At 43.5% G+C, this 27,730-nt stretch overlaps 2 protein-coding genes across 2 annotated transcripts in view; both read left to right on the top strand.

Moving 5' to 3' along the window:
• Positions 1-1,333: 1,333 nt before the first annotated feature.
• Positions 1,334-13,024, top strand: LOC135508886 (SKI family transcriptional corepressor 1 homolog-B-like). Its single transcript, XM_064929099.1, has 8 exons — positions 1,334-2,485; positions 2,528-3,181; positions 3,481-3,559; positions 3,648-3,755; positions 3,908-3,950; positions 4,272-4,366; positions 6,802-6,876; positions 12,927-13,024. Exons 1-8 carry the CDS (start codon positions 1,334-1,336, stop codon positions 13,022-13,024), a joined length of 2,304 nt encoding a protein of 767 aa, XP_064785171.1.
• Positions 13,025-17,820: 4,796 nt separating this feature from the next.
• The window catches only part of LOC135508887 (E3 SUMO-protein ligase PIAS1-like), a 34,572-nt gene continuing 24,662 nt past the window's right edge, over positions 17,821-27,730 (top strand). Inside the window, exons 1-5 of the mRNA XM_064929100.1 lie at positions 17,821-17,850; positions 20,898-21,315; positions 21,470-21,554; positions 23,454-23,501; positions 26,339-26,429. Coding sequence (XP_064785172.1) covers positions 17,827-17,850; positions 20,898-21,315; positions 21,470-21,554; positions 23,454-23,501; positions 26,339-26,429 — 666 coding nt within the window. The 5' untranslated portion in view covers positions 17,821-17,826. The remainder of the gene's footprint in view (positions 17,851-20,897; positions 21,316-21,469; positions 21,555-23,453; positions 23,502-26,338; positions 26,430-27,730) is intronic.

Raw genomic sequence — 27,730 nt, 5'->3', positions numbered from 1 at the left:
GCACCGGTAGTTTTGATCGCGAAGGCAAACGGTTAATGTAAAGATGCTGGCACTAAGTGGGAGTGCCTTGCCATTATTTCAGCTGTCACTTGATCTGCGTCGCGGGCGTCGCGGGAAATGTCTTTGTAGTGGAGGTGGCTGCTCCGATCTACCTCGTGGACACTGTCTTTACACACCGCACACACACACACACACCGCACGCACACACACACAGAGCGAGTCTGTCTCGAGTGAGTGCAGTCAGAGGCAGGTACATAATTATTGGATAAACCTTCCAGTAGAATTCAATGTATTGCTCAAACAACGGGAATATACCGAGTGAATGTTGCTCTTCGTGTAATTAGACTACCACAGTGTATAGCTGTTTTGTTGTCGCTGGCACAAAGGAGTGTTTGTTTTTCCACTGTCCAAAAAGGTAAGCTTCGCTGTAAGGAAGGATTAACGTGTTTTATCCGTTTTACCATGTTGTGTCATTGAAAATCACATTAATTCCTAATGTATTGGGGTACATTCAGAACCATCTATTTAATTTCATACAACAATCAATCTATTGACGCATTCAGGAATATCAATCTGCGTGCTCATTGATGGCCTTTTGTACAATTAGTATCAATTGCATTATATATTTCATGCAGAATTAAAAGTGAATCTTACATGTCACTTCATCGAAAAAAAAAACGAATATTTTCTTGAAACATCTTAATTGTATCTCTTTTCAGTGACGGTTTTTTCTGAACCTTGGTAATTACAAAGAAATGTGTTCACAGGTTCTATCCTCTTGGTTAAAAGCTTCTTGGCATTGCTAAATGTGTTTTCTCATTTTACTCTGCACCGTGTTAGCCTCTTAGCTGTCCCTGCTAAGCTATATTCATATATCTCTGGGCCCGGCTAAATTCAGCTCTCATCCGTTAATGACTTGTGCATGCGGTTAATAGACCAATATCCACAAAAAAATTTAATCCGGAGGAATCACAAAACCTTTCTCTTGAAATTGTTATTATTTTGCCTATTGCATTTAAGTACAGAATCATTTTTTCTAACCGGTTTATTATTAGTATGGGCTAATTAGGTCTATTGGATCATTATTATGATAAGGGATGTGTTAATGTTAAAATTATTATTATTAATAATAATAATAATAATAATAATAATTGTATTTTCTGTTGTTTTAGGCTATTGTTATAACAATACTGATGTTTTTTAATCTGGAAAGAGGATAATGATTGTTTATTAACTAGCGTTCATTGGTTAAAAAAAGGGAAACGAAAATAATCAACAAATATTTTCATTATCATGATAATAACTGTTTTTTGTCTTCTGCAGACTTCCAGTAATGGAGTGTAATCCTCCTCAGTTACCTGCGACACGGGACTCCAGCTGCTCTCCACCGAGCTCCAAACAGGACCTCCCAACATTCAACCCCAACATGAAACCCAACCAGGTCAGCGAGACCGCCCTGTATGGAATACCCATAGTCTGCCTGGTGCTGGACGGTCAGGAGAGACTGTGCCTGGCGCAGATCTCCAACACTCTGCTGAAGAACTACAGCTATAACGAGATCCACAACCGGCGCGTGGCTCTGGGCATCACCTGCGTGCAATGCACCCCGGTCCAGCTGGAGATTCTGAGGCGTGCGGGCGCCATGCCCATCTCATCGAGGCGCTGTGGGATGATCACAAAGCGCGAAGCAGAGAGGCTTTGTAAATCGTTTATCGGAGCTCACAACCCTCCAAAACTACCGGAGAATTTCGCGTTTGATGTTTCCCACGAGTGCACGTGGGGGAGCCGTGGTAACTTTATACCAGCCAGGTACAACAGCTCCCGAGCCAAGTGCATCAAGTGCTCCTTCTGCAATATGTATTTTTCTCCCAATAAGTTCATATTCCACTCTCACCGAACATCAGAATCCAAGTATACCCAGCCAGACGCTGCTAACTTTAACTCCTGGAGGAGACACCTCAAACTGACCGACAAGGGCTCGCCGGATGATTTAGCTCATGCGTGGGAGGACGTCAAAGCCATGTTCAACGGGGGCAGCCGGAAGAGGACGCTGCCCATGCACCGCCACGGGCCCGAACGTTCCTCTCCGTTAAAATCTCACCAAGGACCTTCCAACCTGCCCCGGAGAGACTCACCGGAAATCCCCCCTAAAATCCTCCGCTGCGAGGACAACCGGGGAGGCACGGGGAGTATAGCGAGCATCACGCGCAGCTATCCCATTATCCCGGTGCCCAGCAAAAGCTACGGGATGCTGCAGAACGTGAAGATCCCTCCACCTCTCTTCCCACACCCATACGCGTTTCCGGCCTTCGGGTTGTGTCAGAAGAAGGATGACAGTGGTGTGATGGTGGAGCCGAATAAAGCCCACCTCTCTGGCGTCTTCTCCTGGCCGAGCACCAAGGACAGCGCCTACCACTCTTTCCCCATGTTCTGGCCTACTGCAGACGGCCTGTCCATACCGTCCTTCCCCCAGCCACAGCACCAGGCCCAGCCACAGCACCAGGCCCAGCCACAGCACCAGGCCCAGCCCAAACAGCCATCGGAGGTCCTGTGCGCCAGACAGAGTGAGCAGGACGCATCCGAGCAGAGTGACAGAAATAGCAACACTCCAAAGGACAGTGTGGGGGATAGTGAGCGGTGCTCCAGCCCTCAGTCTAACCGGAATGAGGATGACAAGTCCGGGGATGAGGCGAGGTCAATGGACGGTAAAATGCCCGTTCTACCCCGGAAGATTAGCTATGTCTCCGCATTCAGACCCGTCATCAAAGACGCGGAGAGTATAGCCAAACTATACGGTAACCGGGGGAAGTACAACGGGGCTCGAGCTGGGTATCTATCACCTGATTTCCTAAGCGAGAGCTCGAGCTACAGGTCCTTATCGCCAGGCAGCGTGGAGAGCGTTGGCGAGACAGATGTGGACGTGGAGACCAATAAGTCACAGGAGGATGAGGAGTCACTTCCGCACTCCATTGAGGACTGCAGGAGCCCCCCTGTCCCTGTTCTAAGCCTGTCGCGCGGTGCAGGTTCACCAAACGGCCATGACTCCATACCTGAGTCAGAGCAGGCCGCTGTGGTCGATTCACAGAGAATGAACCTACCTATACAGGTGGTGCTGTCTTCAAATAGAGATAGACAGGGCAAACAGCGGCGGGTCTGCAATAAGACCACGTCGTTTGATGAAGTGAGTGATTGATATGGTCCGTCTCATTCTATTAGATGGCAATTTACATACTAAGGAATACACTATTTAATTGTGATTAATTCAATGATTCATTAAAAAGTCATCATCCTCTTGCTTTTACACACATATTGGGCTTATTTTTTCACTTGTATGCGCATGTTTGTTTTGTCTGTGTGAATAACAGAGAATAAAAGGCCGTTCAAATACACTGTCCAATAGGAGAATGTGTTCCCAATGTCACAGAGCGTTATTGTATGCAAATGACCAATTATCCTCATTATCTTGTCTGATTTATCTAGGTGTGTTCACCGGACAGGAGCAGTCCATATGCTTTTGGTTCAGCAACGAATTACCAGACAGACAATGTGAAATCGAAAGGTTGGATGTTGTTCTGTTAATATATTTTTTTTAAAATAATAAAATAGATGTTGTGAAAAGGAAGGACACTTATTTGTTGTTTATTTAGATGACTGTGCCAGTAGAGAGGAGCCATCTTCGACAGTGAAGGAGGTTGAAACGAAGTCGTATAATGGCCAAAGCCGGGAGGAGGGCCGGAGAGAAGCACTGAACGAGGGTAAGTTTAAGCGCTACACTTGTCAGTTGATAATACGATAATTTTACATTTTCTGTCAGAACTTTAAATATACAAGCATTTAAGGCTATATTTTATTGCCTATTTGTATTTTTTTTTGTACTGTTATAAATGTTGTCTCTGTGTGCATTCAGGCGAGGAAGCTACACACAATGTTAGCATAATCTCAGACAAACATAGAACACTGGCCATTAAAGACCATTAAATAACAATTATAATTAATATTAATATTATTATTAATAATACATGTTGGTCTATTTTGTTTAAATATGTATATTGTTTATTATATACATTCTTTAATAATTGGATTGATCCCTACAGAATAGGTTAGAAGAAATAGAACAGCTTCCCCCGAGGCCATTTACCAAATCGCTTAACATGAATCGTTTAACATAAATTAGCCTATACCATTTAACCTACAACATTTACTCTATACCATTTAGTCTAAACCCCGAAGCAATTTTCAAACCCGTATTAATATTCTATTTTTAACACGTTGGTTCGTTCCTTTTCTACAGACGAATTGCAGAAACAACTCATGGAGCAAGTGGAGCTAAGGAAGAAATTGGAACGAGAATTCCAACATTTAAAAGGTATAATTCAGCAGGCAGGTTTCCATTGATCCAGGTTTATTCGACGCTGGCTGGCTGCTGGCTGGCTGGACAAAAGCAATGTCGCAAACAAAATATCTAATTGCGACATGTGTAATGGAGACCGCAGATATAGGAGACATTTTATAAAAATCAACATTTTTATCCGTTCGACGGTTTATTTCTCTTTTTGTCGAACTAACTTTATATCATACAAATGATGGCGGAAACGGTGTTTTCGGATAAATGATGATTGCCGAATACTTATGAAGGTACGCGAGGCACGTGATGTCATCACGTAACTATAAACTCCACTCTACATTTAATTGTAAATTCCTCGCTTACTGCTTGCAAAATGTATCTATTTTTCAACTATAAAAGTAATGTTTCTTTGCAGGACAAGGATTGTCCTGAGTTTTATGAATGCCTGAATTGCTTTGCCGTACTTATCTGGTTGGCTGGCAAGTTTCCACCAGACAATTATTCCAGATGTACAGGAGTGTAAGTCAGACGGTGCGGACGAGCCTCGGCAGCCCGGAGTGAATGGGCTCTAGATCTGTGGCGATACGTTAGACACATGACCATTATTAGAATGTGGCAAATATTAGTCAACTATTGCATTCTATCCATGCTGACTTTCACGGGCTACCTGAGACATGAAACAGAATAGGTCAATACAGTCTCGCAATCAATTCGTGCATATATGTACAAAATGCATTTCAGCAGATTGGGCTGGATAGGTGGGAGGGCAAACAGGCTGTCGCCAATTTATTAATGCGCAATTTGCCTAACTAGGTAATGGAAACACTTCAACCACTACATTTTTTATTCGACATTGTATGGCTTTTGCGAAAACGTTGTATCTTTTTGTGATGTCATTGCGCCCCGCCGTTTTTATTGACACAATGTAGTTACATGGTTGTAAATGCATCCTAGCAGGCAATTGTCGCATCTATTTTCAATGCGAACTTTCTAAATGTCGACAAAAAAATAAATCACTGGGCAAGTTAATGGAAACATAGCTATTTATAGTTTTTTGATTCTAACGGGTTAGAGAGAGTTTCTCTTAATGTCATGCTTGTCGTGATCAGCATCTTAAACGCTGAACAAAAACAATTCGATTAGGTTTTGCACTGCGTTGTATTTGACATGCTGCGTTCACATGCTAGTCGGATCTGGGAAACTCTGACATTTTGACTTGCTATCTGTTTGTTGTTATATACGTACCGTGTTCAACCAGTTAGCAAGTCGGACATTTCTGAGTTTCCTTTTTTTACGTCTAGCATGTGAATGCGGCATTAGTGCATGCTAATTTTGTATTGCATGGTTCGATTATAATTGATGTTGCTGTCAAACGCATGTGGCTACAATGGTAATTTAGCTATTTATCACGTCTAAGGGCTGTTTCCAGGCACTCCGCGTTGTGTCGTGATAAGGGGGGGGGGGGGGGTATTGTTACCAGAGTGTATAGGCTGGCATATTAAAAGAATGGCCAAGTAGGCTAGTTTATTGGCTATACTAAAGATGACTAAGCTAGTTTATTGGCTATACTAAAGATGACTAAGCTAGTTTATTGGCTATACTAAAGATGACTAAGCTAGTTTATTGGCTATACTAAAGATGACTAAGCTAGTTTATTGGCTATACTAAAGATGACTAAGCTAGTTTATTGGCTATACTAAAGATGACTAAGCTAGTTTATTGGCTATACTAAAGATGACTAAGCTAGTTTATTGGCTATACTAAAGATGACTAAGCTAGTTTATTGGCTATACTAAAGATGACTAAGCTAGTTTATTGGCTATACTAAAGATGACTAAGCTAGTTTATTGGCTATACTAAAGATGACTAAGCTAGTTTATTGGCTATACTAAAGATGACTAAGCTAGTTTATTGGCTATACTAAAGATGACTAAGCTAGTTTATTGGCTATACTAAAGATGACTAAGCTAGTTTATTGGCTATACTAAAGATGACTAAGCTAGTTTATTGGCTATACTAAAGATGACTAAGCTAGTTTATTGGCTATACTAAAGATGACTAAGCTAGTTTATTGGCTATACTAAAGATGACTAAGCTAGTTTATTGGCTATACTAAAGATGACTAAGCTAGTTTATTGGCTATACTAAAGATGACTAAGCTAGTTTATTGGCTATACTAAAGATGACTAAGCTAGTTTATTGGCTATACTAAAGATGACTAAGCTAGTTTATTGGCTATACTAAAGATGACTAAGCTAGTTTATTGGCTATACTAAAGATGACTAAGCTAGTTTATTGGCTATACTAAAGATGACTAAGCTAGTTTATTGGCTATACTAAAGATGACTAAGCTAGTTTATTGGCTATACTAAAGATGACTAAGCTAGTTTATTGGCTATACTAAAGATGACTAAGCTAGTTTATTGGCTATACTAAAGATGACTATTTCTCTCCAGATAATTTCAATCATCAGATGAAAAGGGAGCTGTCCTACAGGGAGGAGATGGTTCAGCAGCTTCATATTGTGAGAGGTGAGAACATACCAAACATTCACACGGAGGCATACGGGTATAAAAGACCAGCTGCTTTCAACTTTGTTAGTAAAGTGGGACCATTAAACAACATCAACAAGTGTTGATGTAAAAAGGGTTATATGAATACATCTAATTGGTTGATTGATCAAATGTAATTGTTTGCAAAATAAATCAATTGATGGATAATCTATCCTCTAATTGTATCTCGATAAACTCAGAACATATGGAGATGTACAGTGGGGCAAAAAAGTATTTAGTCAGCCACCAATTGTGCATGTTCTCCCACTTAAAAAGATGAGAGAGGCATGTAATTTTCATCATAGGCACACTTCAACTATGACAGACAAAATTAGAAAAAAAATCCAGAAAATCACATTGTAGGATTTTTAATGAATTTATTTGCAAATTATGGTGGAAAATAAGTATTTGGTCAATAACAAAAGTTTATCTCAATACTTTGTTATATACCCTTTGTTGGCAATGACAGAGGTTAAACGTTTTCTGTAAGTCTTCACAAGGTTTTCACACACTGTTGCTGGTATTTTGGCCCATTCCTCCATGCAGATCTCCTCTAGAGCAGTGCTGTTTTGGGGCTGTTGCTGGGCAACATGGACTTTCAACTCCCTCCAAAGATTTTCTATGGGGTTGAGATCTGGAGACTGGCTAGGCCACTCCAGGACCTTGAAATGCTTCTTACGAAGCCACTCCTTCGTTGCCCGGGCGGAGTTTTGGGATCATTGTCATGCTGAAAGACCCAGCCACGTTTCATCTTCAATGTCCTTGCTGATAGAAGGAGGTTTTCACTCAAAATCTCACGATACATGGTCCCATTCATTCTTTCCTTTACACGGATCAGTCGTTCTGGTCCCTTTGCAGAAAAACAGCCCCAAAGCATGATGTTTCCACCCCCATGCTTCACAGTAGGTATGGTGTTCTTTGGATGCAACTCAGCATTCTTTGTCCACCAAACACGACGAGTTGAGTTTTTACCATAAAGTTATATTTTGGTTTCATCGGACCATATGACATTCTCCCCACGGGGTGAGATCTTGCGTGGAGCCCCAGATCGAGGGAGGTTATCAATGGTCTTGTATGTCTTCCATTTCCTAATAATTGCTCCCACCTTTGATTTCTTCAAACCAAGCTGCTTACCTATTGCAGATTCAGTCTTCCCAGCCTGGTGCAGGTCTACAATTTTGTTTCTGGTGTCTTTTGACAGCTCTTTGGTCTTGGCCATAGTGGAGTTTGGAGTGTGACTGTTTGAGGTTGTGGACAGGTGTCTTTTATACTGATACCAAGTTCAAACAGGTGCCATTAATACAGGTAACGAGTGGAGGACAGAGGAGCCTCTTAAAGAAGAAGTTACAGGTCAGTGAGAGCCATAAATCTTGCTTGTTTGTAGGTGACCAAATACTTATTTTCCACCATAATTTGCAAATCAATTCATTAAAAATCCTACAATGTGATTTTCTGGATTTTTTTTCTCATTTTGTCTGTCATAGTTGAAGTGTACCTATGATGAAAATTACAGGCCTCTCATCTTTTTAAGTGGGAGAACTTGCACAATTGGTGGCTGACTAAATACTCTTTTGCTCCACTGTATGTGGCCATAACTGTAGATTTACATCACTAAAAGAGTGATGCAAATCAGGGGATCCCCAACCTCTCCTCGTGGACTCCCAGCCATTCAATACATTTGGTCTATTCCACAGCTACCCTACTTAATTCCACTTGTCAACTAATCATCAAAACCTTGACTATGCGAATCACGTGAGTTAGTTCAGGGCTAAAACAACATGGTGAACTGTCCCCAAAGTATGAAAGCCACTGATGCAAATCCTAGCTCTTAATATATTCTTCTGTCCCTTACATATAGACACATTATGCAGTGAGCTGGAGCGAGAGAAAAAGGCTCGCTATGCTATTCAACACAAGTTGAAAGGTAACTGATATGAAGCTTGTAGGAATATGCTAATAAATAAATATGCAGTGCATTCGGAAAGTATTCAGACCCTTTGCTATGAGACATGATAATTGATCTCAGGTGCATCCTGTTTCCATTGATCATCCTTGAGATGTTTCTACGACTTGATTGGAGTCAAATTGTAGAAAATTCAGTTGATTGGACATGATTTGGAAAGCCAAAAACCTGTCTATATAAGGTTCCATAGTCTACAGTGTTGACAGTGTATGTCTCAGCAAATGCTAAGCCTTGAGGTCAAAGCAATTGTCCGTAGAGCTCTGAGACAGATGTTTTATTGTCCCTGGCACAAGGTGCACCTGTGTAATGATCATGCTGTTTAATCAGCTTCTTAATGTGCTATACCTGTCAGGTGGATGGATAATCTTGGCAAAGGAAAAATGCTCACTAACAGATGTGAACACATTTGTGCCAAAAAAATTGAGAGAAATCAGCTTTTTGTGCATATTGAACATTTCTGGGATCTTTTGTTTCAGCTCATGAAACATGGGAACAACGCTTTACATGTTGTGTTATTATTTTTGTTCAGTGTGTATATATATATACAATACCAGTCAAAAGTTTGGACACACCTACTCATTCAAGGGTTTTTCTTTATTTGGACTATTTTCTACATGGTAGAATAATAGTGATGACATCAAAACTATGAAATAGCACATACGGAATTATGAAATAACCAAAAAAGTGTTAAACAAATCTAAATATATTTTATATTTGAGATTCTTCAAAGTAGCCACCCTTTGCCTTGATGACAGCTTTGCACACTCTTGGTATTCTCTCAACCAGCTCATGAGGTAATCACCTGGAATGCATTTCAATTAACAGGTGTGCCTTGTTAAAAGTTATTTGTGGAATATCTTTCCTTCTTAGTGCGTTTGAGCCAATCAGTTGTTTTGTGACAAGGTAAGGGTGGTATACAGAAGTCCATATTATGATAAGAAGAGCTCAAAATAAGTGAAGAGAAATGACAGTCCATTACTTTAAGAAAGTCAGGTCAGTCAATCCGGAAAATTTCAAGAACTTTAAAAGTTTATTCATGTGCAGTTTTAAAGACTATCAAGCGCTATGATGAGACTGGCTCTCATGAGGACAGGATAGGAAGACACAGAGTTACCTCTGCTGTAGAGGATAAGTTCAGATTGCAGGCCAAATAAATGCTTCTCAGAGCTCAGAGCTCAACTGTTCAGAGGAGACTGCTTGAATCAGGCCTTCATGGTCAAATTTCTGCAAAGAAACCACTACTAAAGGACACCAATAAGAAAAAGAGACTTGCTTGGGACAAGAAACACGAGCAATAGACCGGTGGAAATCTGTTCTTTGGTCTGATGAGTCCAAATTTGAGATTTTTGGTTCCAACCGCCGTGTCTTCGTGAGATGCAGAGTATTTGAACGGATGATCTCCGCATGTGTGGTTCCCACCGTGAAGCATGGAGAAGGAGGTGTGATGGGTTGGGGGTGCTTTGCTGGTGACACTGTCAGTCATTTATTTAAAATTCAAGGCACACTTAACCAGCATGGCTAGCACAGCATTCTGCAGTGATACTCCATCCCATCTGATTTGCGCTTAGTGGAACTATCATTTATTTTTCAACAGGACAATGACCCAACACACCTCCAGGCTGTGTAAGGGCTATTTGACCAATACGGAGAGTGATGGAGTGCTGCATCAGATGACCTGACCTCCACAATCACCTGACCTCAACCCAATTGAGATGGTTTGGGATGAGTTGGACCACAGAGTGAAGGAAAAGCATATGTGAGAACTACTTCAAGACTGTTGGAAAAACATTCCAGGTGAAGCTGGTTGAGAGCTGTCATCAAGGCAAAGGGTGGCTATAAAATATATTTTGATTTGTTCAACCCTTTTTTGGTTACTACATGATTCCATATCTGTTATTTCATAGTTTTGATGTCTTCACTATTATTCTACAATTTAGAAAATAGTAAAAAAATAAAGAAAAACCCTTGAATGAGTAGGTGTGTCCAAACTTTTGACTGGTGCTATATATATATATATATACACTGAACAAAAATGTGAACGCAACATGTGAAGTCATCTAATCCTTTAGCCACAGCAAAACTGCCTGTTCATAGGTAAACATTCCTAACTAGGTGTGTCCTTTTTAATGAAATCTGCAGTTTATATAAAATATTAAAAAATATATATAAAAAAACATTTTGACTGCAGTTTTCATACACAAGGGACACACATAGGAATGTGAACCTGTGAACAGACAGTCTTGCTGTGGCTGAAGGGTTTGTATTCTTCAGACATGCAGTGCATTCGGAAAGTTTTCACACCTCTTGACCCCGTTTTGTGATGTTACAGCCTTATTCTGAAATAGATTCAACTACATGTGTTCCTTGTCAATCTACACCCCATAATGACAACAATAAAACAGGTTTTTATTTCTTGGACATTTATTTAAAAAGTACCTTATTTACATAAGTATTCAGACTCTTTGCTATGAGATTTGAAATTGAGCTCATGTGCATCCTGTTTCCATTGATAATTCTTGAGATGTTTCTACAACTTGATTGGAGTCCACCTGTGGTAAATTAAATTGTTTGGACATGATTTTGAAAGGCACACACCTGTCTGTATAAGATCACACAGTTGACAGTGCATGTCAGAGCAAACACCAAGCCATGAGGTCCGTAGAGCTCAGAGACAGCATTGTGTCGAGGCACAGATTTGGGGAAGCGAACCAAAATATTTCTGCAGCATTGAAGGTCCCCAAGAATACAGTGGCCTCCATCATTCTTAAATGGATGAAGTTTGGAACCACCAAGACTCTTCCTAGAGCTGGCCGCCCAGCCAACCTGAGAAATCGGGGGAGAAGGGCCTTGGTCAGGGAAGTTACCAACATCCCAAATGGTCACTCTGACAGAGCTCCAGAGTTCCTCTGTGGAGATGGGAGAACCTACCTTTTATGGGAGAGTGGCCAGACGGAAGCCACTCCTCAGTAAAAGGCACATGACAGCCTGCTTTGAGTTTGCCAAATGGCACCTAAAGGACTCTCAGACCATGAGAAATAAGATTCTCTGGTCTGATGAAACCAAGATTCAACTCTTTGGCCTGAATGCCAAGCATCACGTCTGGAGAGAACCTGGCACCATCCCTACAGAGAAGCATAGGTGTGGCAGCATCATGCTGTGCGGATGTTTTTCAGCAGCAGGGACTGGGAGACTAGTCAGGATCAAGGGAAAGATGAATGGAGCAAAGTACAGAGAGATCATTGATGAAAACCTGCTCCAGAGCCTCAGGACCTCAGACTGGGGTGAAGGTTCACCTTCCAACAGGACAACGACCCTAAGCACACAGCCAAGACAACGCAGGAGTGGGTTTGGGACAAGTCTCTGAATGTCCTTGAGTGGCCCAGCCAGAGCCCGGACTTGAACCCGATCTAACATCTCTGAAGAGACCTGAAAATAGCTGTGCAGTGACGCTCCCCACCTGACAGAGCTTGAGGAGATCTGCTGAGAAGAATGGGAGAAACTCCCCATACAGGTGTGATTAGCTTGTAGCGTCATACCCAAGAAGACTCAAGGCTGTAATCGCTGCCAAAGGTGCTTCAACAAAGTACTGAGTAAATGGTCTGAATACCTATGTAAATGTAATATTTATTATTTATTTATTTATTTATTTTATAAATTAGCAAACATTTAAAAAAAAACTGTTTTTACTTTGCCATTATGGGGTATTGTGTGTAGATTAATGAGGGGGAACAAACTATTTAATCTATTTTAGAATTAGGCTGTAACGTAACAAAATGTGTAAAAAGTCAAGGGATCTGAATGCTTCCCGAAGGCTCTGTCCATAAACATGCAGTCTGTTAATGAAGTTGTATCACATTTTAGAGCATGGCCTTGATTCAAGTTGACCCACAACTGCCTTTAACTACTTTTGAATTCAAATAGGTTTGTCAAGTTACATTTACTGAGGAAAAAGAGAATGAACTTAAATGCGTTTTGAAAACACATCAACAGAAAGTAATTGTGCATTGTGAGGAACACACACACACATCTAGTGGATCTATTTAGTGTCTATTCCCTTTCTTCCCAGAAGCTCACGACGCGCTACACCAATTCTCCTGTAAGATGCTGACTCCTCGTCACTGCACTGGAACCTGCTCCTTCAAACCTCCTCTTCTACCACCCTAGTCCCTTCCCACAGTCCACCATGGAGCCCCATCCGTTTGGAAAGCAAGACTCCTACCACCCTGAAGACTAGGCATACAGTATCCAAAATTCTAGGCAGGGTCTGAGTTAGGATAGACAATTTAACACGAGAGAGACAGGGTCTGAGTTAGGGTAGACGATTCAACACGAGAGGCCGGGTCTGAGTTAGGGTAGACAATTTAACACGAGAGGCCGGTCTGAGTTAGGGTAGACAATTTAACACGAGAGACGGGGTCTGAGTTAGGGTAGACAATTTAACACGAGAGACGGGGTCTGAGTTAGGGTAGACGATTCAACACGAGAGGCAGGGTCTGAGTTAGGGTAGACAATTTAACACGAGAGACGGGGTCTGAGTTAGGGTAGACAATTTAACACGAGAGGCAGGGTCTGAGTTAGGGTAGACAATTTAACACGAGAGACGGGGTCTGAGTTAGGGTAGACAATTTAACACGAGAGACGGGGTCTGAGTTAGGGGAGACGATTCAACACGAGAGGCAGGGTCTGAGTTAGGAAAGACGATTCAACACGAGAGGCAGGGTCTGAGTTAGGGTAGACAATTCCCAGTAACTTTTTCCAGAAATCCTGGTTGGAAGATTCCTAGAATCAGAAAGGAATAAGCAGGAAACCCAGGATTTCTGGGAAAGCTGGACATTTTGGGAAAGCTAACGGAATTTTGCAAACCTTGTCTGAGAAATTATGTGATCAGCATTTGAGATTATAATACATTATATTATATGGACATGGAGGACCTGATCCTAGGTCAGCACTGTTTTACTCTGAGAGGCTTTATGAATCCGGCACCTGGCCTCTATCAAATGAACACATCATTGTACCAGAGCAATGCCTTGGCGTGAAGGAAACCTAGAGCCGTCATTAGCCACTGCATAAAAAAACCTGGAGCCGTCATTAGCCACTGCATTTAATGATATTAATTGTAACATATGAGAGAGTGTGTCTTCAGACTCTGTGTATAATTTATATAAAGTTATAAAGTACAACATGAAAAATATTATATGTTTAAATGAAGATAAGACCATAACTTTTATAAATCATTAATATACAGTGCCAGTCAAAAGTTTGGACACACCTACTCATTCCAGGGTTTTTCTTTATTTGTACTATTTTCTACATTGTAGAATAATAGGGATGACATCAAAACTATGAAATAGCACATGTGGAATTATGTGGTAACCAAAAAAGTTAAACAAATCAAAATATATTTTATATTTGAGATTCTTCAAAGTAGCCACCCTTTGCCTTGATGATGACTGCTTTGCCACTCTTGGCATTCTCTCAATAAGCTTCATGAGGTAGTCACCTGGAAGGCATTTCAGTAAACAGGTGTGCCTTGTTAAAAGTTAATTTGTGTAATTTCTTTCCTTCTGAATGCATTTGAACCAATCAGTTATGTTGTGACAAGGTAGGGGTGGTATACAGAAGATAGCCCTATTTGGTAAAAGAACAAGTCCATATTATGGCAAGAACAGCTCAAATAAGTGAAGAGAAACGACAGTCCATCATTACTTTAAGAAATTCAGGTCAGTCAATCCGGAAAATGTCAAAACATGTGAAAGTTTCTTCAAGTGCAGTTGCAAAAACCATCAAGGGCTATGATGAAACTGGCTCTCATGAGAACAGGAAAGGAGGACCCAGAGTTAGCTTTGCTGCAGAGGATAAGTTAATTAGAGTTAACAACACCTCAGATTGCAGCCCAAATAAATGCTTCACAGAGTTCAAGTAACAGACACATCTCAACATCAACTGTTCAGAGGAGACTGCTTGAAACAGGCCTTCGTGGTCGAATTGCTGCAAAGAAACCACTACTAAAGGACACCAATAATAAGAAGAGACTTGCTTGGGCCAAGAAACACGAGCAATGGACATTAGACCAGTGGAAATCTGTCCTTGGTTCTGATGAGTCCAAATTTGAGATTTTTGGTTCCAACCGCCGTGTTTTTGTGAGATATAGAGCAGTTGAACAGATGATCTCTGCATGTGTGTTTCCCACGGTGAAGCATGGAGGAGGAGGTGTGATGGTTTGGGGGTGCTTTGCTGGTGACACTGTCAGTGATTTATTTAGAATTCAAGACAGACTTAACCAGCATGGCTAGCACAGCATTCTGCAGCGATACTCCATCCCTGGTTTGCGCTTAGTGGAACTATCATTTGTTTTTCAACAGGACAATGACCCAACACACCTCCAGGCTGTGTAAGGGCTATTTGACCAAGAAGGAGAGTGATGGAGTGCTGCATCAGATGACCTGACCTCCACAATCACCCGACCTCAACCCAATTGAGATGGTTTGGGATGAGTTGGACCACAGAGTGAGCCGACAAGTGCTCAGCATATATGGGAACTCCTTCTAGACTGTTGGAAAAGCATTCCAGGTGAAGCTGGTTGAGAGAATGCCAAGAGTGTGCAAATCTGTCATCAAGGCAAAGGGTGGCTACTTTGAAGAATCTCAAATGTAAAATATATGTTGATTTGTTTAACACTTTTTGGTTTATACATGATTCCATATGTGTTATTTCATAGTTTTGATGTCATCACTATTATTCTACAATGTAGAAAATAGTAAAAAAAAAAATGAAGAAAATCCCTTGAAGAAGTAGATGTTTCCAAACTTTTGACCGGTACTGTATATATTTGGTGGCAATGTGCAATGAATAATATATATCCTGTGATAGTTTTGTTATTTCAATGTTGCTATTTAAGTGCTATTATCTTAATGTAAGTAGTTTGTTTGATTTCATTTCTCAATGTTGTTAACTAATTACCATTGTTCGCTCTCTGCTAATCAGCAACTTTGTATATGTAATTCACTTTAAAGTAGCACCCTAAATTATTTATATGTGTATTAAAATCTGTGGTTTGGGATTAATTTGTTGCTATTTTTGTAAAACAATAACATTGCACAACATCATAGACAAAGCCTACTGATGAGAATTACTCTAATGCACTGGTAATAGTGGGGCTATAGCTTGTCATAGTGGTGACAGACTGGTAATAGCGGGGCTATAGCTTGTCATAGTGGTGACAGACTGGTAATAGCGGGGCTATAGCTTGTCATAGTGGTGACAGACTGGTAATAGCGGGGCTATAGCTTGTCATAGTGGTGACAGACTGGTAATAGCGGGGCTATAGCTTGTCATAGTGGTGACAGACTGTTAATAGTGGGTATATAGCTTGTCATAGTGGTGACAGACTGTTAATAGTGGGGCTATAGCTTGTCATAGTGGAGGCAGACTGTTAATAGTGGGTATATAGCTTGTCATAGTGGTGACAGACTGGTAATAGCGGGGCTATAGCTTGTCATAGTGGTGACAGACTGTTAATAGTGGGGCTATAGCTTGTTATAGTGGTGACAGACTGGTAATAGTGGGGCTATAGCTTGTCATAGTGGAGGCAGACTGTTAATAGTGGGTATATAGCTTGTCATAGTGGTGACAGACTGTTAATAGTGGGTATATAGCTTGTCATAGTGGTGACAGACTGGTAATAGTGGGGCTATAGCTTGTCATAGTGGAGGCAGACTGTTAATAGTGGGTATATAGCTTGTCATAGTGGTGACAGACTGTTAATAGTGGGTATATAGCTTGTCATAGTGGTGACAGACTGTGGTTTTTATTTTATTTATTTATTTTTTATTTCACCTTTATTTAACCAGGTAGGCTAGTTGAGAACAGGTTCTCATTTTCAACTGCGACCTGGCCTAGATAAAGCAAAGCAGTGCGACACATACAACAACACAGAGTTACACATGGAGTAAAACAAACATACAGTCAATAATACAGTTGAAGAAAGTCTATATACAGTGTGTGCAAATGAGGTAAGATAAGGGAGTTAAGGCAATAAATAGGCCATGGTGTCGAAGTAATTACAATATAGCATTTAAACACTGGAATTGTAGATGTGCAGAAGATGAATGTGCAAGTAGAGATACTGGGTTGCAAAGGAGCAAGATAGATAAATAAATACAGTATGGGGATGAGGTAGTTGGATGGGCTATTTACAGATGGGCTATGTACAGGTGCAGTGATCTGTGAGCTGCTCTGACAGCTGGTGCTTAATGCTAGTGAGGGAGGTAAGAGTCTCCAGCTTCAGTGATTTCTGCAGTTTGTTCCAGTCATTGGCAACAGAGAACTGGAAGGAGAGGCAGCCAAGGGAGGAATTGGCTTTGGGGGTGACCAGTGAGCTGAGATAAGGTGGGGCTTTACCTAGCAGAGGCTTGTAGTAATAATAATAATAATAATTTTGGATTGGAGATACTTAATGTGAGTCTGGAAGGAGAGTTTACAGTCTAACCAGACACCTAGGTATTTGTAGTTGTCCACATATTCTAAGTCAGAGTACATCACGCTGGACGGGCGGGCGGGTGCGGGCAGCGACAAAGCCTACTGATGAGAATTACTCTAATGCACTGGTAATAGCGGGGCTATAGCTTGTCATAGTGGTGGCAGACTGTTAATAGTGGGTATATAGAGTGTCATAGTGGTGACAGACTGGTGATTGTATCCTCAAATTTAACTTTTTACACACTTGTAACCTAATGCGTTTCTTCATCATTTGAAATTAAGTCGCAAATACTGTATAATGGTTGTAAGGGATGTATTTAAATATAAAGTCAATGGATTTATGTAGTGCGAGATTGCCATCTACAGGTCAATTGTGATAGCAATTTAAATAGTAGAGTCAAGGTATCAAAACAACTATTGAGATTCACTCCGCCGACTAGTCTGCCTCCTAGTCTCCTCGCTTTCACGCCTGCGCTCAGAGTTACAAGATGGCGGAGAGTGCGGAACTGAAGGTAAAGCGTAGGCCAAAATTACATTTGACAAAAAAAGGCTGTATTTTGTTTTTAAGTCATACCCATGGGTTACATGTAGTTGGAATCTTCTTTATTTAATGCATTTACTTTATTAGCTATTGGTTATGTTTTTCATATTTGTAGAAAACTCAGTGGAAGTCGTAGGTAGCATTGTTATTGTTAGCTAGCTACGATTGAGTCTTGCCTGCCTCACAGCTTGATGCTAGCGAATTACAGTAGTAAACTAGCTAGCTAACTAGTTGTTGTGTGGTTAGCTTACCAATTTCGCCAGTTAATATTTCATATAAATGTGTAATACATTGCCAGAACCCTGTTATACCAGCCAGAACTGCATATGTTTTTCCCGCCAGTCAGCATTTTCCAACCAAACCAAAGAGCCATTGCTCGGCTCCAATGTAAGGTTAGCTAATAAGCTAACTCCGTAGCATTGGTCCTGGACCAGACGGCCTTAAAGAATATGTAGTTAGCTGATAACAGTTGAACGTGTCGACTTTTTAAGCAGTTTTGATAATCAGCTGATTTAGAATGACGATAGTGACGTCAAAGATTGGTCACTACAGGTGGGTGGTGGTTACCGTAGCTATGGCTACCACGGTTAGCCGTAGCTAACTGGAGTGGCTACCATGGTTAGCCGTAGCTAACTGGAGTGGCTACCACGGTTAGCCGTAGCTAACTGGAGTGACTACCACGGTAAGCCGTAGCTAACTGGAGTGGCTACCACGGTTAGCCGTAGCTAACCGGAGTGGCTACCACGGTTAGCTGTAGCTAACTGGAGTGGCAATCGCGGTTAGCCGTAGCTAACTGGAGTGGCTACCGCGGTTAGCCGTAGCTAACTGAAGTGGCTATCGCGGTTAGCCGTAGCTAACTGGAGTGGCTACCGCGGTTAGCCGTAGCTAACTGAAGTGGCTATCGCGGTTAGCCGTAGCTAACTGAAGTGGCTACCGCGGTTAGCCGTAGCTAGCTAACTGGTGTAGTTACCACGGTTAGCCGTATCTAGCTAACTGGTGTAGCTACCACGGTTAGCCGTATCTAGCTAACTGGTGTAGCTACCACGGTTAGCCGTAGCTAGCTAGCTATTTTAGCCAGCAGTGTGAAATATGAATTACGGAGTGACAAAGGCAGAACTATTAGTAGGCCAGTCAATGTGTGATCAGAAGCACTCTCCATGCTTTTGCCTGTACAATGAAATCAAATAACACAGAAGCGTCTGTAAACACACCTGTAATGATTTGGTGTTTGTGAGTGATACTTTTTTCAAATTTGATTTAGCCTTTCATTTAACATGGATGCCGGTCAACACCAACCTATCTTAATGTAAAGCTATATACTTTGTAGGCTACCGCAGCACTTATTTTTCCATGTATTCACTTCACTTCCATGTCATTTAGAAACATAATATTAACATTCCTGAAACATTATTTTGTTGAAGTATAATTTCATCTGAGAAATTAAACTCATTAATTGCACCCAAATTGGCCATATAATATAATCATATCATTTACATTTACATTTAAGTCATTTAGCAGACGCTCTTATCCAGAGCGACTTACAAATTGGTGAATTCACCTTCTGAATATATCATCTTCAATATATATAGTACTTAACATCTGATTTTGGACCATAATTCTTCCTAACAATGAGTAAGACATGAGGAATCAAATAAAATGATCAATAGCCACCCACAGACCCCGGCACACCCCAACCCAACAACCAGTAGACAGTATCAGTTTTCCATGACTGACAGGCAGGTAGCCCAGTGGTTAGAGCGTTGGGCCAGTAACTGAAAGGTTGCTAGATCAAATCCCAGAGCTGACAGGGTAAAAATCTGTCGTTCTGCCCCTGAACCAGTTTCCTACGGGCAGTTACCCGGTAGGCTGTCATAGTAAATAAGAATTTGTTCTTAACTGACTATCCTCGTTAAATAAACTGTATTATGGAACTGTTGCTAAGACTATTGCTCCTTCATCCTCTGTAATGTATTCCCTTTGAGTCTGGTGATGATTTTCTTCCCCTGTTCAGAGAAATTAGCCATTTTATTTCATTCTTTACGGGTAAATGACTGTGAAAGTACCATGTTTTGCCAACTACATGCCTCTGTTCCTGTTACTGTCGCAACCACACCCTTTTATCAATTTTGATGTTCTCTTATGTGGATCACATTCTCTTTGCAACTTTGCTCATGATAACAATAAATTGGATGTTAATTACTATATTTAATGAAGATTATCCTATAAATGAAAATGGCCAATTTGAGTGCAGTCAATTAGCTTAATTTCTCAGAGATGCAATTATAATTCAACAGAATAATGTCTCAGGAATGCTAATCTGTTTCTAACTACATAAAGGATTTCAGAACAATCTGAGATGGTGGGTGTCAGATCTCTTCCCGGTTGATTTTGAGGTGGAATGAATGCTATTTTGTCTAGTGAACGCTAGGTTCCGGTTGTAATTTGTGTAGAGGAGAGACCCTTGCCCTCAGATCACCACCGAAGGAATCTATCCATGAAGCATCTTAGTGTAGGAGTGCTGCTTGAGACAACACTGTAGACTCATATGGTGTCTAGTGCCTGCCAGCCTTGAGACAAGACTGTAGACTCCTATGGTGTCTAGAGCCTGCCAGCCTAGAGACAAGGCTGTAGACTCCTATGGTGTCTAGAGCCTGCCAGCCTAGAGACAAGACTGTAGACTCCTATGGTGTCTAGAGCCTGCCAGCCTTGAGACAAGACTGTAGACTCCTATGGTGTCTAGAGCCTGCCAGCCTTGAGACAAGGCTGTAGACTCCCATGGTGTCTAGAGCCTGCCAGCCTAACTACCACTGGTGAAATAAAACATATACTTGCCACCACAACATAATTGACTATTTCAGAAGTTGTAAAATACCTGTCGATTGTCCCTTTACTCACACAAGTTGTGTTCTCCAAAATGTAGCTTTGCAGTAAGACAGAGCCAGAGTGTAATGCCAGCATGTTCTGTTGATCTGTCCTAATTCTGCAATAATACTTATGATCATTTCCTTCCTCCCAAAGCAAATGGTGATGAGCCTTCGTGTTTCAGAGCTACAAGTGTTACTAGGCTACGCAGGACGCAACAAACACGGCCGCAAACACGAACTGTTGACCAAAGCCCTGCATCTCCTTAAGGCCGGCTGCAGCCCCGCTGTCCAGATGAAGGTGAAGGAGCTGTACAGACGCCGCTTCCCCACCAAGATGGTGTCTCCGGTGGACCTGGCCCTGCCCAGTGTCCACTCCACCCTGTCTGGGGGCCTCACCTCGCTGGGGTTTGACAGCCACGGGTCCCCCTCGCCCCTCTCCCTGCTTGGGCCCAAACACGAGCTGGGCCTGCCCCACCTGCCCTCCTCCCTTCACCCCGTACACCCTGACGTCAAGCTACAGAGACTGCCCTTTTATGACATGCTGGATGAGCTCATCAAACCCACCAGCCTGGGTGAGTAGTCTGGTGCATATCTGTCTGTCTGGCTTCTCATGTGATAGAATTCAACAGTGTGCAGGTATCTTTCTTGTGCTTCCATGTCATTGTCTGTCTTGGTATGGTGAGTTGGCTGAGTCTTCATCCTCTCTCTGTGTGCTTTTGTCCCCAGCCTCAGACAACAGTCAGCGGTTTCAAGAGACGTGTTATGCCTTTGCACTGACACCTCAGCAGGTCCAGCAGATCAGCAGCTCCATGTAAGACTGGGGGAGGGGAATATGGGGGAGGGGTGATTAGAGGATGGGGGAGGGGTGATTAGAGGATGGGTGAGGGGTGATTAGAGAATGGGTGAGGGGTGATTTATTTTATTTAACTAGGCATGTCAGTTAAGAACAAATTATTATTTTCAATGACGGCCTAGGAACAGTGGGTTAACTGCCTGTTCAGGGGAAGAACGACAGATTTTTACCATGTCAGCTCGGGATTCTATCTAGAAATCTTTCAGTTACTAGTCCAACGCTCTAACCACTAGGCTACCTGTCGTTAGAGGATGTGGGGTTGTTAGTGGATGAGGAGGGGGGTTAGAGGATGGGGGTGGTTAGTGAATGGGGGAGGGGGTGGTTTGGGGATGGCGGAGGGGGGGGGGGGTTAGGGAATGGGGGTTGTTAGTGAATGGGGGAGGGGGTTGTTAGGGGATGGGGGTTGTTATGGGGGAGGGTTAGAGGATGGGGACAGGAAGGTGAGGAGAGAATAGGAGAGGGGACAGGAGGGGAGGAAAGGGAAAGAGAGTTGAGTGGAAGGGGGGGGGCGGGAGGAGAGATAATAGGGGAGTGGAGGGTGGTGGGGAGAATAGGGGGGTTGTTATGGGGGGGGTAGAGGATGGGGACAGGAAGGTGAGGAGAGAATATGAGAGGGGATGGGAGGGGAGGAAAGGGAAAGAGAGTTGAGTGGAAGGGGGGGGCGGGAGGAGAGATAATAGGGGAGTGGTGGGGAGGATAGGGGAGTGGAAGGGGGAGGGGAGTGGAGAATAGTTTGAGGATTGGGGAGGGGAGGTTAGAGGATAGGGGACAGGAAGGAGAGGAGAAGTGGGGGAGGATAGGGGACCGGGAGGAAAGGGAAAGAGAGTTGAGAGGGGGGGGCGGGAGGAGAGAGAATAGGAGGGGGAAGGGAGTGGAGGGGAGAATGGGGGAGGGGGAGAGAATAAGAGAGTGGGGGAGGGGGAGAGAATAAGAGAGTGGGGGAGTGGAGGGGAGGGGAGGGGGAGAGAATAAGAGAGTGGGGGAGGGGAGGGGGAAAGGAGAACTAAGGACTGACCGCTGTACATGATGCCCCTATCTAAAGCAATAAAACACACAGAACCACGGAGCGTGTCTGTCTTTACAGTATCTCCCTCAGATAAGGATGTGACTGGTTTCAATTCATACTCGCGCTAGGAGTTATTCTCCTTATGAAAAATAACATAGACATGGAAGAAATACAGTTTATAAACTGCAAATCGATTGGATAATGCATGTTCTATTTGGAAGTCATGTTTATTTTTCTCACTTTGCTGGACTTCTCACCTAAACCTGTCTGTCTGTCTCTGTCTGTGTCTGTCTCTGTCTGTTTGTCTGTCTCTGTCTGTCTCTGTCTGTCTCTGTCTGTCTCTGTCTGTTTGTCTGTCTCTGTCTGTCTGTCTGTGTCTGTCTCTGTCTGTCTCTGTCTGTTTGTCTGTCTCTGTCTCTGTCTGTCTCTGTCTGTCTCTGTCTGTTTGTCTGTCTCTGTCTGTCTCTGTCTGTCTCTGTCTGTCTGTCTCTGTCTGTCTCTGTCTGTTTGTCTGTCTCTGTCTGTCTCTGTCTGTCTCTGTCTGTTTGTCTGTCTCTGTCTGTCTCTGTCTGTCTCTGTCTGTCTCTGTCTGTCTGTCTGTCTGTCTCTGTCTGTCTCTGTCTGTCTCTGTCTGTCTGTCTCTGTCTGTCTGTCTCTGTCTGTCTCTGTCTGTCTCTGTCTGTCTCTGTCTGTTTGTCTGTCTCTGTCTGTCTCTGTCTGTCTCTGTCTGTCTGTCTCTGTCTGTTTGTCTGTCTCTGTCTGTCTCTGTCTGTCTCTGTCTGTCTGTCTCTGTCTGTCTCTGTCTGTCTCTGTCTGTCTCTGTCTGTTTGTCTGTCTCTGTCTGTCTACAGGGACATCTCTGGGACCAAGTGTGACTTTGCGGTCCAGGTTCAGTTAAGGTAAGGCTTCTTTGGTGTTCTAGCCTGTTCTTTATTTCACCTGTTCACTGTAGGACTCGTGTTCACTGTAGGACTCGTGTTCACTGTAGGACTCGTGTTCACTGTAGGACTCGTGTTCACTGTGGGAATCGTGTTCACTGTGGGACTCGTGTTCACTGTGGGACTCGTGTTCACTGTGGGACTGGTGTTCACTGTGGGACTGGTGTTCACTGTAGGACTCGTGTTCACAGTGGGACTCGTGTTCACAGTGGGATTCGTGTTCACTGTAGGACTCGTGTTCACTGTAGGACTCGTGTTCACTGTGGGACTCGTGTTCACAGTGGGACTCGTGTTCACAGTGGGACTCGTGTTCACAGTGGGACTCGTGTTCACAGTGGGACTCGTGTTCACAGTGGGACTCGTGTTCACAGTGGGACTCGTGTTCACTGTGGGACTCGTGTTCACTGTGGGACTCGTGTTCACTGTGGGACTCGTGTTCTCTGTGGGACTCGTGTTCACTGTGGGACTCGTGTTCACTGTGGGACTCGTGTTCACAGTGGGACTCGTGTTCACTGTGGGACTCGTGTTCACTGTGGGACTCGTGTTCACTGTGGGAATCGTGTTCACTGTGGGACTCGTGTTCACTGTGGGACTCGTGTTCACTGTGGGACTGGTGTTCACTGTGGGACTGGTGTTCACTGTAGGACTCGTGTTCACTGTGGGACTCGTGTTCACAGTGGGACTCGTGTTCACTGTAGGACTCGTGTTCACTGTGGGACTCGTGTTCACTGTGGGACTCGTGTTCACTGTGGGACTCGTGTTCACTGTGGGACTCGTGTTCACTGTAGGACTCGTGTTCACTGTGGGACTCGTGTTCACTGTAGGACTCGTGTTCACTGTGGGAATCGTGTTCACTGTGGGACTCGTGTTCACTGTGGGACTCGTGTTCACTGTGGGACTCGTGTTCACTGTGGGACTGGTGTTCACTGTGGGACTGGTGTTCACTGTAGGACTCGTGTTCACAGTGGGACTCGTGTTCACAGTGGGACTCGTGTTCACAGTGGGACTCGTGTTCACTGTAGGACTCGTGTTCACTGTAGGACTCGTGTTCACTGTAGGACTCGTGTTCACTGTGGGACTCGTGTTCACTGTGGGACTCGTGTTCACTGTGGGACTCGTGTTCACTGTGGGACTCGTGTTCACTGTGGGACTCGTGTTCACAGTGGGACTCGTGTTCACAGTGGGACTCGTGTTCACAGTGGGACTCGTGTTCACAGTGGGACTCGTGTTCACAGTGGGACTCGTGTTCACAGTGGGACTCGTGTTCACTGTGGGACTCGTGTTCACTGTGGGACTCGTGTTCACTGTGGGACTCGTGTTCACTGTGGGACTCGTGTTCTCTGTGGGACTCGTGTTCACTGTGGGACTCGTGTTCACTGTGGGACTCGTGTTCACAGTGGGACTCGTGTTCACAGTGGGACTCGTGTTCACTGTGGGACTCGTGTTCACTGTGGGAATCGTGTTCACTGTGGGACTCGTGTTCACTGTGGGACTCGTGTTCACTGTGGGACTGGTGTTCACTGTGGGACTGGTGTTCACTGTGGGACTCGTGTTCACAGTGGGACTCGTGTTCACTGTGGGACTCGTGTTCACTGTGGGACTCGTGTTCACTGTGGGACTCGTGTTCACTGTGGGACTCGTGTTCACTGTGGGACTCGTGTTCACAGTGGGACTCGTGTTCACAGTGGGACTCGTGTTCACAGTGGGACTCGTGTTCACAGTGGGACTCGTGTTCACTGTGGGACTCGTGTTCACTGTGGGACTCGTGTTCACTGTGGGACTCGTGTTCACTGTGGGACTCGTGTTCACTGTGGGACTCGTGTTCACAGTGGGACTCGTGTTCACTGTGGGACTCGTGTTCACTGTGGGACTCGTGTTCACAGTGGGACTCGTGTTCACAGTGGGACTCGTGTTCACTGTGGGACTCGTTTTCACTGTGGGACTCGTGTTCACTGTGGGACTCGTGTTCACTGTGGGACTCGTGTTCACTGTGGGACTCGTGTTCACTGTGGGACTCGTGTTCACAGTGGGACTCGTGTTCACAGTGGGACTCGTGTTCACTGTGGGACTCGTGTTCACTGTGGGACTCGTTTTCACTGTGGGACTCGTGTTCACTGTGGGACTCGTGTTCACTGTGGGACTCGTGTTCACTGTGGGACTCGTTTTCACTGTGGGACTCGTGTTCACTGTGGGACTCGTGTTCACTGTGGGACTCGTGTTCACTGTGGGACTCGTGTTCACTGTGGGACTCGTGTTCACTGTGGGACTCGTGTTCACAGTGGGACTCGTGTTCACAGTGGGACTCGTGTTCACAGTGGGACTCGTGTTCACAGTGGGACTCGTGTTCACTGTGGGACTCGTGTTCACTGTGGGACTCGTGTTCACTGTGGGACTCGTGTTCACTGTGGGACTCGTGTTCACAGTGGGACTCGTGTTCACAGTGGGACTCGTGTTCACTGTGGGACTCGTGTTCACTGTGGGACTCGTGTTCACTGTGGGACTCGTGTTCACTGTGGGACTCGTGTTCACAGTGGGACTCGTGTTCACTGTGGGACTCGTGTTCACTGTGGGACTCGTGTTCACTGTGGGACTCGTGTTCACTGTGGGACTCGTGTTCACTGTGGGACTCGTGTTCACTAAGTAAAATTGAGACATGCCTGCACTAATAAGCGGCTTCATGAGATGACTGACTACTGACTGACTACTGTGTATTCCTGGGTCTGTCATCTGAATTGGTTATGGGATGTGTCATATTGTTCTGTTGTATTAGTTATTGATCTCTGTATTTTCTGTCCCAGGTTTTGTTTATCAGAGACGAGTTGTACCCAGGAGGATCATTTCCCGTCCAGCCTGTGTGTGAAAGTCAACAGCAAGCCCTGCAACCTCCCGGTGAGTCGGTCTGACAGCCGACCGCTAAGTACTACTCATTAAGCCGCTGTTTCCTATCCTGGTCCTGGGGACCTAAAGGGCTGCACGTTGTTGGGTTTGATTTCACTCATCAGCTCCTCATCAAGCCGTTACTTGAATCAACCCTTTAGGTTCCCTAGGACCAGGATAGGAAACGCTGCATTAAGAAATACTCTAGGAAAATGTACTAATATAATATACAGGGCATGTGGAAAGTTTTCAGACCTCTTCACTTTTTCCACATTTTATTACATTACGGCCTTATTTCCCCCCCTCATCCTTTTTAGAATAAGGCTGTAACTAGAGGTCTACCAACTATGATTTTTCAATGCCCATACCGATTATTGGAGGACCAAAAAAGACGATGCCGATTAATCGGCCAATTTTTATTTTATTTATTTGTAATAATGACAATTACAACAATACTGAATGAACACTTATTTTAACTTAATATAAATAAATAATGAAACGTGTTCAATTTGGTTTAAATAATGCAAAAACAATGTGTTGGAGAAGAAAATAAAAGTGCAATATGTGCTATGTAAGAAAGCTAAAGTTTCAGTTCCTTGCTCAGAACATGAGAACATATGAAAGCTGGTGGTTCCTTTTATCATGAGTCTTCGATATTCCCAGGTAAGAAGATTTAGGTTTTAGTTATTATAGGATTTATAGGACTATTTCCCTCTGTACCATTTGTATTTCATTAACCTTTGACTATTGGATGTTCTTATAGGCACTTTAGTATTGCCAGTGTAACAGTATAGCTTCCATCCCTCTCCTCGCTCCTCCCTGGGCTCGAACCAGCAACATAATGACAACAGCCACCATCGAAGCAGCGTTATCCATGCAGAGCAAGGGAAACAACCACTCCAAGGCTCAGAGCGAGTGACGTTTGAAATGCTATTAGCGAGCGCTAACTAGCTAGCCATTTCACTTCGGTTACACCAGCCTCATCTCGGGAGTTGATAGGCTTGAAGTCATAAACAGCGCAATGCTTGACGCACGATGAAGATCTGCTGGCAAAACGCACGGAAGTGCTGTTTGAATTAATGTTTACGAGCCTTCTGCTGCCTTCCAAGGCTCAGTCAGATACTTAGATACTTGTATGCTTGTATGCTCAGTCAGATTATATGCAACGCAGGACACGCTAGATAATATCTAGTAATATCATCAACCATGTGTAACTAGTGATTATGATTGATTGTTTTATATAAGATAAGTTTAATGCTAGCAACTTACCTTGGCTTACTGCATTCGCGTAACAGGCAGTCTCCTTGTGGAGT

Source organism: Oncorhynchus masou, chromosome 22 (genome assembly GCF_036934945.1).
Source record: "Oncorhynchus masou masou isolate Uvic2021 chromosome 22, UVic_Omas_1.1, whole genome shotgun sequence".
Lineage (NCBI taxonomy): Eukaryota > Metazoa > Chordata > Actinopteri > Salmoniformes > Salmonidae > Oncorhynchus > Oncorhynchus masou.
This window is presented reverse-complemented; position numbering and strand designations above follow the sequence as displayed.

Excerpts from the sequence above, each read along its gene's own strand:
- LOC135508886 (XM_064929099.1), top strand. The coding sequence starts at position 1,334 with ATGGAGTGTAATCCTCCTCAGTTACCTGCGACACGGGACTCCAGCTGC. Across the intron at positions 2,486-2,527 it reads TCCCCCAGCCACAGCACCAG|CCCAAACAGCCATCGGAGGT; the intron begins GCCCAGCCACAG and ends CACCAGGCCCAG. Across the intron at positions 3,182-3,480 it reads AGACCACGTCGTTTGATGAA|GTGTGTTCACCGGACAGGAG; the intron begins GTGAGTGATTGA and ends TGATTTATCTAG.